A 13,126-nucleotide genomic window follows, 5' to 3' on the forward strand; every position below is an offset into this window, starting at 1 on the left:
AAAGAACAGAAACACTGACATAGAGAACACGAAACATTCCTGCACTAACGAACAGACAAACACTGATTTCTAAAGAACATAAACACATATGACTAGAGACAAAGAGATAACACTGACTCAGAGAGACCGGCAACACTGACTAGAGAACGAAACACCTCGACACTGACTACAAGAACAGACACACTGACTGGAGGAGACATACCAAGAAACACTGACTAGAGAACAAGAAACACTGAACTAGAGAACAGACCACACTGACCTGAGAGAACAGAAACACCATGACTAGAGAACAAGAACACTGACTAGAGAATCAGACCAACACTGACTGGCGAACAGACCAACACTGACTAGTAGAACGACACACTGACTGGAGAACAGAAACACTGACTAGAGAACAGAAACACTGACTAGAGAACAGAAACACTGACTAACGAACAGAAACACTGACTACAGAACAGAAACACTGACTAGAGAACAGAAACACTGACTAACGAACAGAAACACTGACTAGAGAACAGACACACTGACTAACGAACAGAAGCACTGACTAGAGAACAGAAACACTGACTAGAGAACAGAAACACTGACTAGAGAACAGAAACACTGACTAGAAAACAGAAACACTGACTAGAGAACAGAAACACTGACTAGAGAACAGAAACAACAGAAACACTGACTAGAGAACAGAAACAACAGAAACACTGACACTGACTAGAGAACAGAAACACTGACTAACGAACAGAAACACTGACTAGAGAACAGAAACACTGACTAGAGAACAGAAACACTGACACTGACTAGAGAACAGAAACACTGACTAGAGAACAGAAACACTGACTAAAGAACAGAAACACTGACTAGAGAACAGAAACACTGACTAACGAACAGAAACACTGACTAAAGAACATAAACACTGACTAGAGAACAGAAACACTGACTAAAGAACAGAAACACTGACTAACGAACAGAAACACTGACTAGAGAACAGAAACACTGACTAGAGAACAGAAACACTGACTAACGAACAGAAACACTGACTAGAGAACATACACACTGACTAGAGAACAGAAACACTGACTAGAGAACAGACACACTGACTAGAGAACAGAAACACTGACACTGACTAAAGAACAGAAACACTGACTAGAGAACAGAAACACTGACTAGAGAACATACACACTGACTAGAGAACAGAAACACTGACTAGAGAACAGACACACTGACTAGAGAACAGAAACACTGACTAGAGAACAGAAACACTGACTAGAGAACAGAAACACTGACACTGACTAAAGAACAGAAACACTGACTAGAGAACAGACACACTGACTGGAGAACAGAAACACTGACTAGAGAACAGAAACACTGACTAGAGAACAGAAACACTGACTAGAGAACAGAAACACTGACACTGACTAAAGAACAGACACACTGACTGGAGAACAGAAACACTGACTAGAGAACAGAAATACTGACTGGAGAACAGAAACACTGACTAGAGAACAGACACACTGACTGGAGAACAGACACACTGACTAGAGAACAGACACACTGACTGGAGAACAGAAACACTGACTAGAGAACAGAAACACTGAATAGAGAACAGAAACACTAACTAGAGAACAGAAACACTGACTAGAGAACAGAAACACTGACTAAAGAACAGAAACACTGACTAGAGAACAGAAACACTGACTAGAGAACAGACACACTGACTAAAGAACAGAAACATTGACTAGAGAACAGAAACACTGACTATAAAACAGAAACACTGACTAACGTACAGAAACACTGACTAAAGAACAGAAACATTGACTAGAGAACAGAAACACTGACTAGAAAACAGAAACACTGACTAACGAACAGAAACACTGACTAGAGAACAGAAACACTGACTAGAGAACAGAAACACTGACACTGACTAAAGAACAGAAACACTGACTAGAGAACAGACACACTGACTGGAGAACAGAAACACTGACTAGAGAACAGAAACACTGACTAGAGAACAGACACACTGACTGGAGAACAGAAACACTGACTAGAGAACAGAAACACTGACTAGAGAACAGACACACTGACTGGAGAACAGAAACATTGACTAGAGAACAGAAACACTGACTAGAAAACAGAAACACTGACTAACGAACAGAAACACTGACTAGAGAACAGAAACACTGACTAGAGAACAGAAACACTGACACTGACTAAAGAACAGAAACACTGACTAGAGAACAGACACACTGACTGGAGAACAGAAACACTGACTAGAGAACAGAAACACTGACTAGAGAACAGACACACTGACTGGAGAACAGAAACACTGACTAGAGAACAGAAACACTGACTAGAGAACAGACACACTGACTGGAGAACAGACACACTGACTAGAGAACAGACACACTGACTGGAGAACAGAAACACTGACTAGAGAACAGAAACACTGACTAAAGAACAGAAACACTGACTAGAGAACAGACACACTGACTAGAGAACAGAAACACTGACTAGAGAACAGACACACTGACTAGAGAACAGAAACACTGACTAGAGAACAGAAACACTGACTATAGAACAGACACACTGACTGGAGAACAGAAACACTGACTAACGAACAGAAACACTGACTAAAGAACAGAAACACTGACTAGAGAACAGAAACACTGACTAGAGAACAGACACACTGACTAGAGAACAGAAACACTGACTAGAGAACAGAAACACTGACACTGACTAGAGAACAGAAACACTGACTAGAGAACAGAAACACTGACTAGAGAATAGAAACACTGACTAACGAACAGAAACACTGACTAGAGAACAGAAACACTGACTAGAGAACAGAAACACTGACACTGACTAAAGAACAGAAACACTGACTAGAGAACAGACACACTGACTGGAGAACAGAAACACTGACTAGAGAACAGAAACACTGACTAGAGAACAGACACACTGACTGGAGAACAGAAACACTGACTAGAGAACAGAAACACTGACTAGAGAACAGACACACTGACTGGAGAACAGACACACTGACTAGAGAACAGACACACTGACTGGAGAACAGAAACACTGACTAGAGAACAGAAACACTGACTAAAGAACAGAAACACTGACTAGAGAACAGACACACTGACTAGAGAACAGACACACTGACTAGAGAACAGAAACACTGACTAGAGAACAGAAACACTGACTATAGAACAGACACACTGACTGGAGAACAGAAACACTGACTAACGAACAGAAACACTGACTAAAGAACAGAAACACTGACTAGAGAACAGAAACACTGACTAGAGAACAGAAACACTGACTAGAGAACAGACACACTGACTAGAGAACAGAAACACTGACTAGAGAACAGACACACTGACTAGAGAACAGAAACACTGACTAAAGAACAGAAACACTGACTAGAGAACACAAACACTGACTAGAGACCACTTGACAACATTAAGCACTCTAACTACCTCGGTGTAATGGCACAACTGCACTCGTTCACTTTAGGTGTGGCGAAAACGAAGGACATGCATTTTCCTGAAGCATAGCATAACCATAGGAGCATATGTGTAGCCCACATTATTCAGTGGGGAATAATAGTGGCATACATTTGCGTATGTGTGTATATATATGTGTATGTGTGTATATACACAGTATATCTTATCTTGGATACACATACCATGCCTTGTATTTGTTAAAATGAGGAGACACACTGCCTTTTGAAATGGTCCATTTTAATGATGAACCATCATCATCATCATCATCATCATCATCATTGAGGCACCTTTACATTACATGTCATTTAGCTTTTTAAACATAGTGACATACAAACGTTGCTATACCTTAGACATCCCTATGGGAAATGGGGTCAAATCACTGACCTTTTGATTGCTAGATGCCAATGTCCCTGAGCCCCCTCAGCTTCAGTGTGTGGTCACACCAGGCTGCTGTGACCCCCGCCAGCGTCCACTTCCCGTAGCACATCCTGTATCCACTTGGTGGTTAATAACTGCAACGTCCCTTCCATTCACTGCTAGCACAGTTAAACAAGAACTTTGAAGGGTAAACGGGCCTTCGGCACGTTGTGTTTTTCTGTCTCAGGCATATCGATTGAGGCATAATGATGATATCGGCAAAGCCATTGAAACAAAGGCTCTCTGACCTTAAGCGAATGGCCTTGGCGCACTCCAGGACAAATTAGCATTTCTGATATCCCCCAGATAAAGGCAGTCACAGTGATGTAGGAAGGAACAGTGCAGAAGGTGTCTGTGTGTGAGTGTGTGTGTGGTCCTCCTTTAATTTAAGAAGTGAGCTATTGAGAGGGAGATTAGACGAGAAATAATTAGGGGAAATTACAGAAAGGAGAGCGGATTCAGTGCCCATTGTACTTAATGATGCACTTGTACTCAACCTCTTCTTCCTACAGAGGTTGAACACACTTCATTTACTTTGGAAAGTGTCTGACAAATGAGTTTAAATAAATGTAACATCAATTTACAGCCATTCTGAAGGTCAAAATGTAAGTTTGCCTTACGGCCCGTCTACACTACAGCGTCGAAAGCTCCAAGCAGCTCCAAGCTGCCCATTCATTTTCAATGGGGTGACGTCACGTAGCCGCGCTTTTTCGCCGAACTGAATTGTGGGTAGCCGAGCGAGGCGTCTCAGGCGACCCAGGCGACCAGAAGTTGAACATTGTTCAACTTCTGGTCGCCTGGACGCCGGAGTAGCCAGCGCCAGCCAATCAAATCCCGTTTCCCAAAATCTGACAGCTGAAGCACTAGCCAATCAAACCGCGTCTAAGCTGGGAGAGATATCCCGCCGTTCATTTCTATATTTCAAAAAAAGTCGGAGGAGAAACTAACTATCGCCGTAGCGAATCACCCGGTTTTGTATGACCAGACCCTCTTCACCTCCCGGGATACAAACCGGAGGAACCAGGCATGGAGGGAGGTGGCAGAGGCAGTGGGGAAACTGGTAGGTTTTCGCCTGTTTGGGGAGTTTATATATATATTGCTCGCATAAAATCCCCGGGGTTTTTTTGCTTTGTATGTCGGGGGCGGGAGATTCATGTGATTGGTTGTTGGCCGTGTTGCTTGAATAAAATCCCCAAGCTCCAGACACGCCCAGCTCCAAGCTATTTTTGGAGCTGTAGTGTGGACGCTCCGTTACGGCCCGTCTACACTACAGCGTCGAAAGCTCCAAGCAGCTCCAAGCTGCCCATTCACTTTCAATGGGGTGACGTCACGTAGCCGCGCTTTTTCGCCGAACTGAATTGTGGGTAGCCGAGCGAGGCGTCTCAGGCGACCCAGGCGACCAGAAGTTGAACATTGTTCAACTTCTGGTCGCCTGGACGCCGGAGTAGCCAGCGCCAGCCAATCAAATCCCGTTTCCCAAAATCTGACAGCTGAAGCGCTAGCCAATCAAACCGCGTCTAAGCTGGGAGAGATATCCCGCCGTTCATTTCTATATTTTCAAAAAAAGTCGGAGGAGAAACTAACTATCGCCGTAGCGAATCACCCGGTTTTGTATGACCAGACCCTCTTCACCTCCCGGGATACAAACCGGAGGAACCAGGCATGGAGGGAGGTGGCAGAGACAGTGGGGGAAACTGGTAGGGTTTCGCCTGTTTGGGGAGTTTATATATATATATATTGCTCCCATACAATCCCCGGGGTTTTTGCTTTGTATGTCAGGGGCGGGAGATTCATGTGATTGGTTGTTGGCCGTGTTGCTTGAATAAAATCCCCAAGCTCCAGACACGCCCAGCTCCAAGCTATTTTTGGAGCTGTAGTGTGGACGCTCCGTTACTGTAAAGTAAGGCACAAATGGTGTTGAATGTGTTGAATCACCCTTAACTTCTGAACTGAAAGACCTAAAGAGTCAGTAAGATCATGTTGGCTCTAAACAAATCCTGAACTTGGACATTAAATGTAAATGAAAAGATTTAAAGAAAAATGGTCTGAGTCTAATTTAATGTGAATACATTTAAGGGCAACATTTGCTGTCTATCTGGCTGCAATATTCGCCAACTGGAGGGTCTAAAACACTTCTAATGAAGCCGGTCATTCCAAAACAGTTTAGCATCAAGCCCATTTGGTATAAAAAGCAAAACATTATCAAAAATGGTTGAGACACACACTGAACGGTGTAAGTAAAGTGTCAAGTATTGTTTGACTTGTTTTCTCGTTATCTGTTTCACAGGTAGAATGCAAAAAGGCCCAGCCGAAAGAAGTGATGTGTCCCCCGGGGACACGAGGTCGGGCGAGGGGCCTTCCGTACACTGTGGATGCCTTTATGCTGGGCATGGGCATGCTGAGTAAGTTGAATGCTTACATTTTGGAATGTGCATAATATTTATCTAACACAAATGATTTTATTTCATCAACTGTGGAAACGTATGTCACTTGCTAATAATGATTTCACATTTAAATGTATCTGTGTTTTGTGTCGGGGGTACCCTCCTCAGGCAAACAGTTTAGGTTGCAGTGGAGACCAGGCTGTGAGAATAAGGATTAATTACCCACATTTTATATTTTACAGATAGTACTGTATTCATAATGGCTTAAATATGTGTAAAATCCATCCTCAGAAAAGGAAGGAAACATGTCTATTTTTTATAAATGTTGTCTTTAGTGCAGCTCTTCGTTGATCTTTAGTGGGATAGACTAAGATACAAGTGATGGAAAGGACTATGCAAGTATAGAAGTTTTTATGTGTACTTTTTTATCATGATGCTTTTCTAAAAGTCCTCTATTGCCTTCTCCCCAGGTTATCCTAACATTGTAGCAACATACGGCAGAGGTTACACTGGATTTGCCCCAAGCTACAGCTACCAGTTCCCAGGTAAGTTCTCCTTTAAACTGGTGATTACTCTTGACACACACACACACACACACACACACACACACACACACACACACACACACACACACACACACACACACACACACACACACACTGCATTCATGCTCAAAAGATACGGACACACCACAACACTGCACAGTGGTTTGTAATGCTAGAACATTTTACAGCTCACTGCGAACTGATGTTCCGTCATTCTCCACAATCGACTGGCACCAAAATGGTTGAACAAGCTCCCCATTGATATCTTCCATCACAGACTAAACGCCCACCTGTTTCCACTGGCTTACTTGAAGCCAATGCAGTAGCACTTACAATGGTTCAGCCTTCTGAAAGCTAATGTTTTTGCAGGATTCTTGTTATATTTCTTTTGTAGCTTCATGGCTGTACAACTTATTGTAAGCAGCTTTGGATAAAAGCTTTGGATAAAAGCATCAGCTGTATGTGATGTAATGTATAACAGTAGAATAAAAGTGATCCACCAAAAATGTGTACAAAGTCAATACAAACAAAGTAGGAGTGCGGGAGACTAAGCACAGCTGGACATGCTGGATTCAAACCTACCCTGCAGACCTCAGGAGGAAGGGGTAACAACTGAGCCACAGTCCTGCTATTACCGTACTTTTCGGACTATAAAGCGCACCTGCATATAAGCAGCAGCAGCTAAATTGTCCGTCTGTCTTGCTCTCGTTCTGTCTCTCGGTTCCACTTTTACTTTGGCGCGCTACCTGTCTCACTCTTTTCCGGCCTCCAGCTTGTCCTGCTGGAGCCCGCCGCTTAAAGGTGGCGGGCGCGGACCGGTCATAGAGCCCATAGTGTTAAAGGTGTCCCCTAGTGGCCGCTAGCTGTACAAAAAAAATGGGGGAAAAAGTCGCGGTTTATAGTCCGAAAAGTACGGTACTCAAGGTCACTTTTGTGCAAATGTGCCAAAGAGCTCACATGAGCCAGCATTTTCTTAGTCAAATCTTCACACTGCAACATCTCCTTGTTTCGACCACATTGCATTGATTAAAAAGCAAACGGTTGGGATGGAAATTAGCTGAGGAAGGCTGGAGGAGCCCCGTGGTGTGACAAAGCCAGAGGAAACAGGAATAGAATATGTCAGCCCCAGGAATGTGCTATAGCTTCAAGGCCACAGCGCACCGGGGAACACAGCAGGCTGCTGCCATTCACACACACACACTGACACACACACAGCTGATGGCCCACTAGGGTTGGCCAAGACAGCTTGTCAAATCCCAGCCTCCTCCAACTGTGATATCTCCTCCAACCGCCCTTGCTCATCAACAGCGGTGGCTCCGTGGGTTACTGATGATGGCACAGCTTTGTCCCCTGAGGCTGAGGGGGGATCAGCGGCTGTACCCCGAGCATGGAGCTGTAATCACAACCTTAATGCTTGGAGTATCTGTCTCTCCATAATGACTTTGACAGCTCTTCCCTGCCATCCTCAAGCCAACAACTTGGCAGCACATTACACTAACATCCATCCTTTCATTCCATCCAATCTGGGACCCTTTTAAAAATACCATGATTGCTCTAGGTCAGCTTCTTCAGACGATGCTCTTAATCCCGTGGCGCCTCTAGTGAAATGATTTCCCCCTCTGTTCTTCTCACTTATTCACTTTGATTTCCTGATAATAGCAGAACGACCTTGGTGCTCCAACATGAAAAGGTGAATTAAAGCCTTCTTTCTTCCCCTCCTTTTCGCTTTGCAGTTTTGAAGGATATAGAGTAGTTGGCTTGCCGTAGAGGTTAAAAATTGGCTGTTGAGAGAACGAGGAGCTCATCTCTTTCTGAAGCACTGCCCATAATCCTCGCCCGGGACCCAATTCAGAGGTCAAAGAATGTGGCTCGTGTTGGTGTATGTGAAGGCTGTGAGTGTTCATTGTGCCTTTCCACTTCTAGTCGGAGCAGCCTTTTCTGGCTCCATTTAACATCGTTTTTTGTACAGCAATCTTTATATTCAAGCGCATTCAAAGTCAACTATTCCATTGCCATGTCCTGTGTTCATATCCTATTTAGTGGAATTGTCTTGTAATGCTAGCGGGAGACGCCGCGCTGATGGTAAAAGACAGTAATGATTACACTTCACGCTCCCGTGTTGTTATTGCTTTGGTATATTTGCTGTAGAAATGTCATTTTAAAGAATTTCTGCTGGTTTCATTACTTTTTCCTGTGTGGTGAGTATGAGATGTGTAATGGACTAGAAGACAAACATTGAGACAAACACGACAATAATTCCCAACGCAGTTCCTAGGCTTTGTAGTGAAGGAGTGTTAAGTCGTGGCAGTATGCTGCACTGCAGAGATGTCAGTTGCATTTGAACCCTAAGTGTCGTTTACGCTGGGGACATGTCCCCAACACTTTTTGAAAGTATAATTTGTTGAAACATTTTGTGAAAAACAGCAATGGTAATAAATAAGAACACATTGAGTTTATTTGTTTTGTCCGTTCACGCTTGGTGCCTGTGTTGCTGGGGATGCAAATGGTGCAATTTCTACATGGGGCACATTTTATGTTAGTTAACTTTAGAAACAGACAATAAAAAATCATATCGGCCTATTGCTCCTTTTTGCAGCAGCCAAATAGTGCACTTTTTCGACAATTTATTCTTGTCCAACTTTTCCATTCTCTGTCTGTGAACATAAAGAAGCAGGCAGGCTGTTGCGTTGTGTGGTCTTCAAATCAGCTGCTGTCTAGAGAAAATGATGAGTGAGGCAAAGATATTTTCTATGTAATGCTTGTAAGCATGACGACTCCTTCTGAGTGCGTCCTTCTCTGTGTGTGACAGACTCTCTTAGGCCCCGGCCACACGAGGACGAAAACGGTTAAACGCATAGGATTAACGCAAACGCAATCGCAAGAAAGCTTCCGTCCACACGCAATAGTCATCCGGATAGTGTCTGTCCACACGAGACCGCTCCGTTTAGCTCCAACCGCTGACTTGAAGTGTGTGTTTTACTCCGTTCACCGCCGCATCACAGCGGGAGGAGCTGCAGGTGAGCAGAGCTGCGTGTCTCCGTCCTGTCAGATTAGACTTCACTCGCGTTTATGTCCATATCGAGAGACAGATAAATTAATCTGAATTCAGTGTTGAACAATCTGGTGCCACTAACTGTTTTTAAAGCTCGGTTGGATGCTAGTCAATCGGAAGCTATTGGTACCTGTTTATGTGGATCATTATGTAAATGATGCTGTATGATGTCCTTTTGTTGTTCTGTTGATGTTTCATGTGGAACTACTTGAGCAGGTCTCCCTTGGAAAAGAGATCAATGATCTCAATGGGATTTATCTGTATAAATAAAGTGAACGTGTGCAGTTTACTTTGATGCGGGGGTGAGGAGCAGAGGCGGGGCTATTGCCTCATCATTATCAGAAAATGTTCGGATAGGGCGTACACACGGAGCCGTTGGACCCCCCCAGAGCGTTGCGTATGCCGTTCTATCCACCTTGGGACCCGTTATCGTTTCCGCAGTCGTTTAGTGCCGTATTCGGTCGTCCTTGTGTGGCCGAACGGTCTATATGACACTAAACAGTAACGCAAACGACCGTTTTTGTCCTTGTGTGGCTGGGGCCTGATAGGGACACATCAAAATATAATTTACATGACAACACAACAACATTTGGGCCCAGATGGTCGCCCTATCACAATAAGCAAAGCTCACACCGTACAAAGCACAATTGTGTGTCGCAGCTACCCCCCTAGAGCAAATGTCTTCCTTTCCCCCTGTCTTTCCTGTAGTGTCATGCAACCCTTCTTCTTACCCTCGTGAACACAGACCAAATGTTCTTCACAGACATATGGATTTAAAACACTTGAAAGGATGCTACTTTGTTAGGAGTTACATTTCATTAGGATTACACTGTATTAAGATGTAATAATACCATAATTGCCTAAACAGTTGACTCTGCGACTGCAGGCTGGTGGGGGGGTGAAATACAAGCGTTTTTTTTATCGGAAAAAAGTGTCCCCACCACTTTTAAAAACAAAGTGCTTTTGACTACTTCCTTTGCTTGTATAAGCAAGAGCAATGTCTCTTTTTAGCCGCTTCCCCATTTCATAAAAAACAATTGTCTCTTTGTATTTGTCACAGTCCATTTTGGTGGAGGACATGTTGGCCGCTGATGAGAGCTGAAGGTTGTGTCCATTTATGCATGTGTGTGTTAGTGAGCACCAAGGTCACAGACTCTGCAGAGCTAATAAAAGCTCCATCCTGTCTCTCTTCCCTCTTCCCTCTTTCTGCGTACCTGCTTGTTGGGAACCATTCCTCGAATGATGTTTCACTTTTGATTAGTGGCCTCATCAGTTATGAAAAAATAATATCAAAGAACACACACACACACACACACACACACACACACACACACACAACACCACACACACACACACACACACACACACACACACACAAAAGACATCCAATAATGCAACATCTTACCCCAGGGACACATCACTATAGCGGAATATAACTTACATCAAAGTATGGAGAAAATATTGAAATAATTCAATCATTTTATAATAAGTTAAATACTTAAAATGTCTCATTTGCAGAGAGCATCGGGCATTGACTTGAATCAGGGATGAGGGAAAGGACTGAATGCACTTCATTTTGAACAAACTCCCCAAAAAAACACCACGATGTAGACCTACTGTCCTGCCCTTACAGGGTGTATCCTTAGGTCCAGCTAAACAGCTAGCTAACCTGCAAAAGCCCTCCATTCAAGAGACATGGCTTGTCTTTGCTTGTTCTTTGTTGTTTTGCAGGCAAGGGCAAATGAACTACAGTAGTAAGCAGCGCTGTAATGTATGAAAACAGACACACAGCTTTACTATATCACAGTTACAATGTCAATTCACACACAGGGCTAGCTAACATACTGCTAGCTAATATGGCATATGTTAACTTACTTAACACAGAACAGTAACAAACACTGCACCATCTGCAAATAAAACATATGTTTACTTTCCATAACATAACAATAGTCTCCAAGACAGAGGCATGACTAACACAAATACAGCAACACTCAAGTAACTAAATATATTCACTCAAGTACTGTACTTAAGTAAAATGTTGAGGTACTTTACTTGAGTATTTCCATTTTATGTTACTTTGTACTTCTACTCAACTACAATTCAGAGTTCATATATGTACTTTACTCCCCTCACATGTATTAATACCTTTAGTTACTTTACAGATGTGGGTGAATGATGTGAAATATAACCAAGTGTTAAATCAGACTTTTAGTCCACCTGAGTAAATCCACCAGCTACCCTGCAGTCTACACAAAGTCATTCAAACTAGCTGCACCTTCACCAGCTTTGAACACTTTCATGATCAATCATTATAAAACATATCATATATATTATTCTGAAATCTGCACAATGACTACTTTTACTTGTGGTACTTTAAGTTTACTTTGATGCTAATACTTTTGTTCTTTTTACTTCAGTGACCTTTTGAATAATTTTACTTGTTACAGAGTATTCCTACACTTTGGTACTTCTACTTTTACTCAAGTACAATATCTGAGTACTTCTCCTACCTCTGCATGCACACAGACACACAGACACACACACACACACACACACACACACACCACACACACACACACACACACACACACACACACACACACACACACACACACACACACACACACACACACACACACACACACACACACACACACACACACACACACCCAGCAAATCTGGATCAGCTCCGTTGCAGCCCCGTTTTTAGAGATGTGGGTATGGAGGAAAAGAGAGAGGGTTGTGTTTTCTGACACTTTGTGAGGTCCCTGACACACCGGGACACATATTCATGTATAAAAGACATCAAACAGTGCATTTTGCTTAATAGGTGACCTTTAATGTCGCAAAGTAGGGCTGCTCTTCCTCTAGCATCAATACATGAAAAGAAAACGTGTTTTAACCAATGAAATCACAATGACATGGCACAATTTGCGTGATTGATTTGAAATTATGTTTAGGAGAAGGTCAGATTTAAAAAAAAAAGGTTGATTTGGTTGCAATTGTTTTTTTAAATCATGGCACCCCAATAAAAAATATTTGTGGACATCACATGGCTAAAAATGCTCCCTCTTACTGTGAATGATCTCCAGATCACTCCGCTTGTCTAAAGTTAAATGTATGTTGCTATAGCCTTTCAGTATTTCACATGTATTACAGATTGCCTGGTGAGTCCTTCATACAGCAGCCCTTCCTCCTAGACCTTTATGCCTTTTATTTTCTACT

General features: G+C 42.9%; 1 protein-coding gene across 4 annotated transcripts in view; it reads left to right on the plus strand.

Annotated features, from left to right (window-relative positions):
• Positions 1–13,126, plus strand: part of LOC117457617 (RNA-binding protein Musashi homolog 2-like) — a 245,990-nt gene that overhangs the window by 206,118 nt on the left and 26,746 nt on the right. For all 4 annotated transcript variants that reach the window (XM_034097776.2, XM_034097777.2, XM_034097778.2 and 1 more), the window contains exons 9-10: positions 6,208–6,322; positions 6,775–6,849. In XM_034097776.2, the coding sequence (XP_033953667.1) occupies positions 6,208–6,322; positions 6,775–6,849 (190 nt within the window). The remainder of the gene's footprint in view (positions 1–6,207; positions 6,323–6,774; positions 6,850–13,126) is intronic.

This window comes from Pseudochaenichthys georgianus, chromosome 13 (assembly GCF_902827115.2).
Source record: "Pseudochaenichthys georgianus chromosome 13, fPseGeo1.2, whole genome shotgun sequence".
In the NCBI taxonomy this organism is placed as follows: Eukaryota; Metazoa; Chordata; class Actinopteri; order Perciformes; family Channichthyidae; genus Pseudochaenichthys; species Pseudochaenichthys georgianus.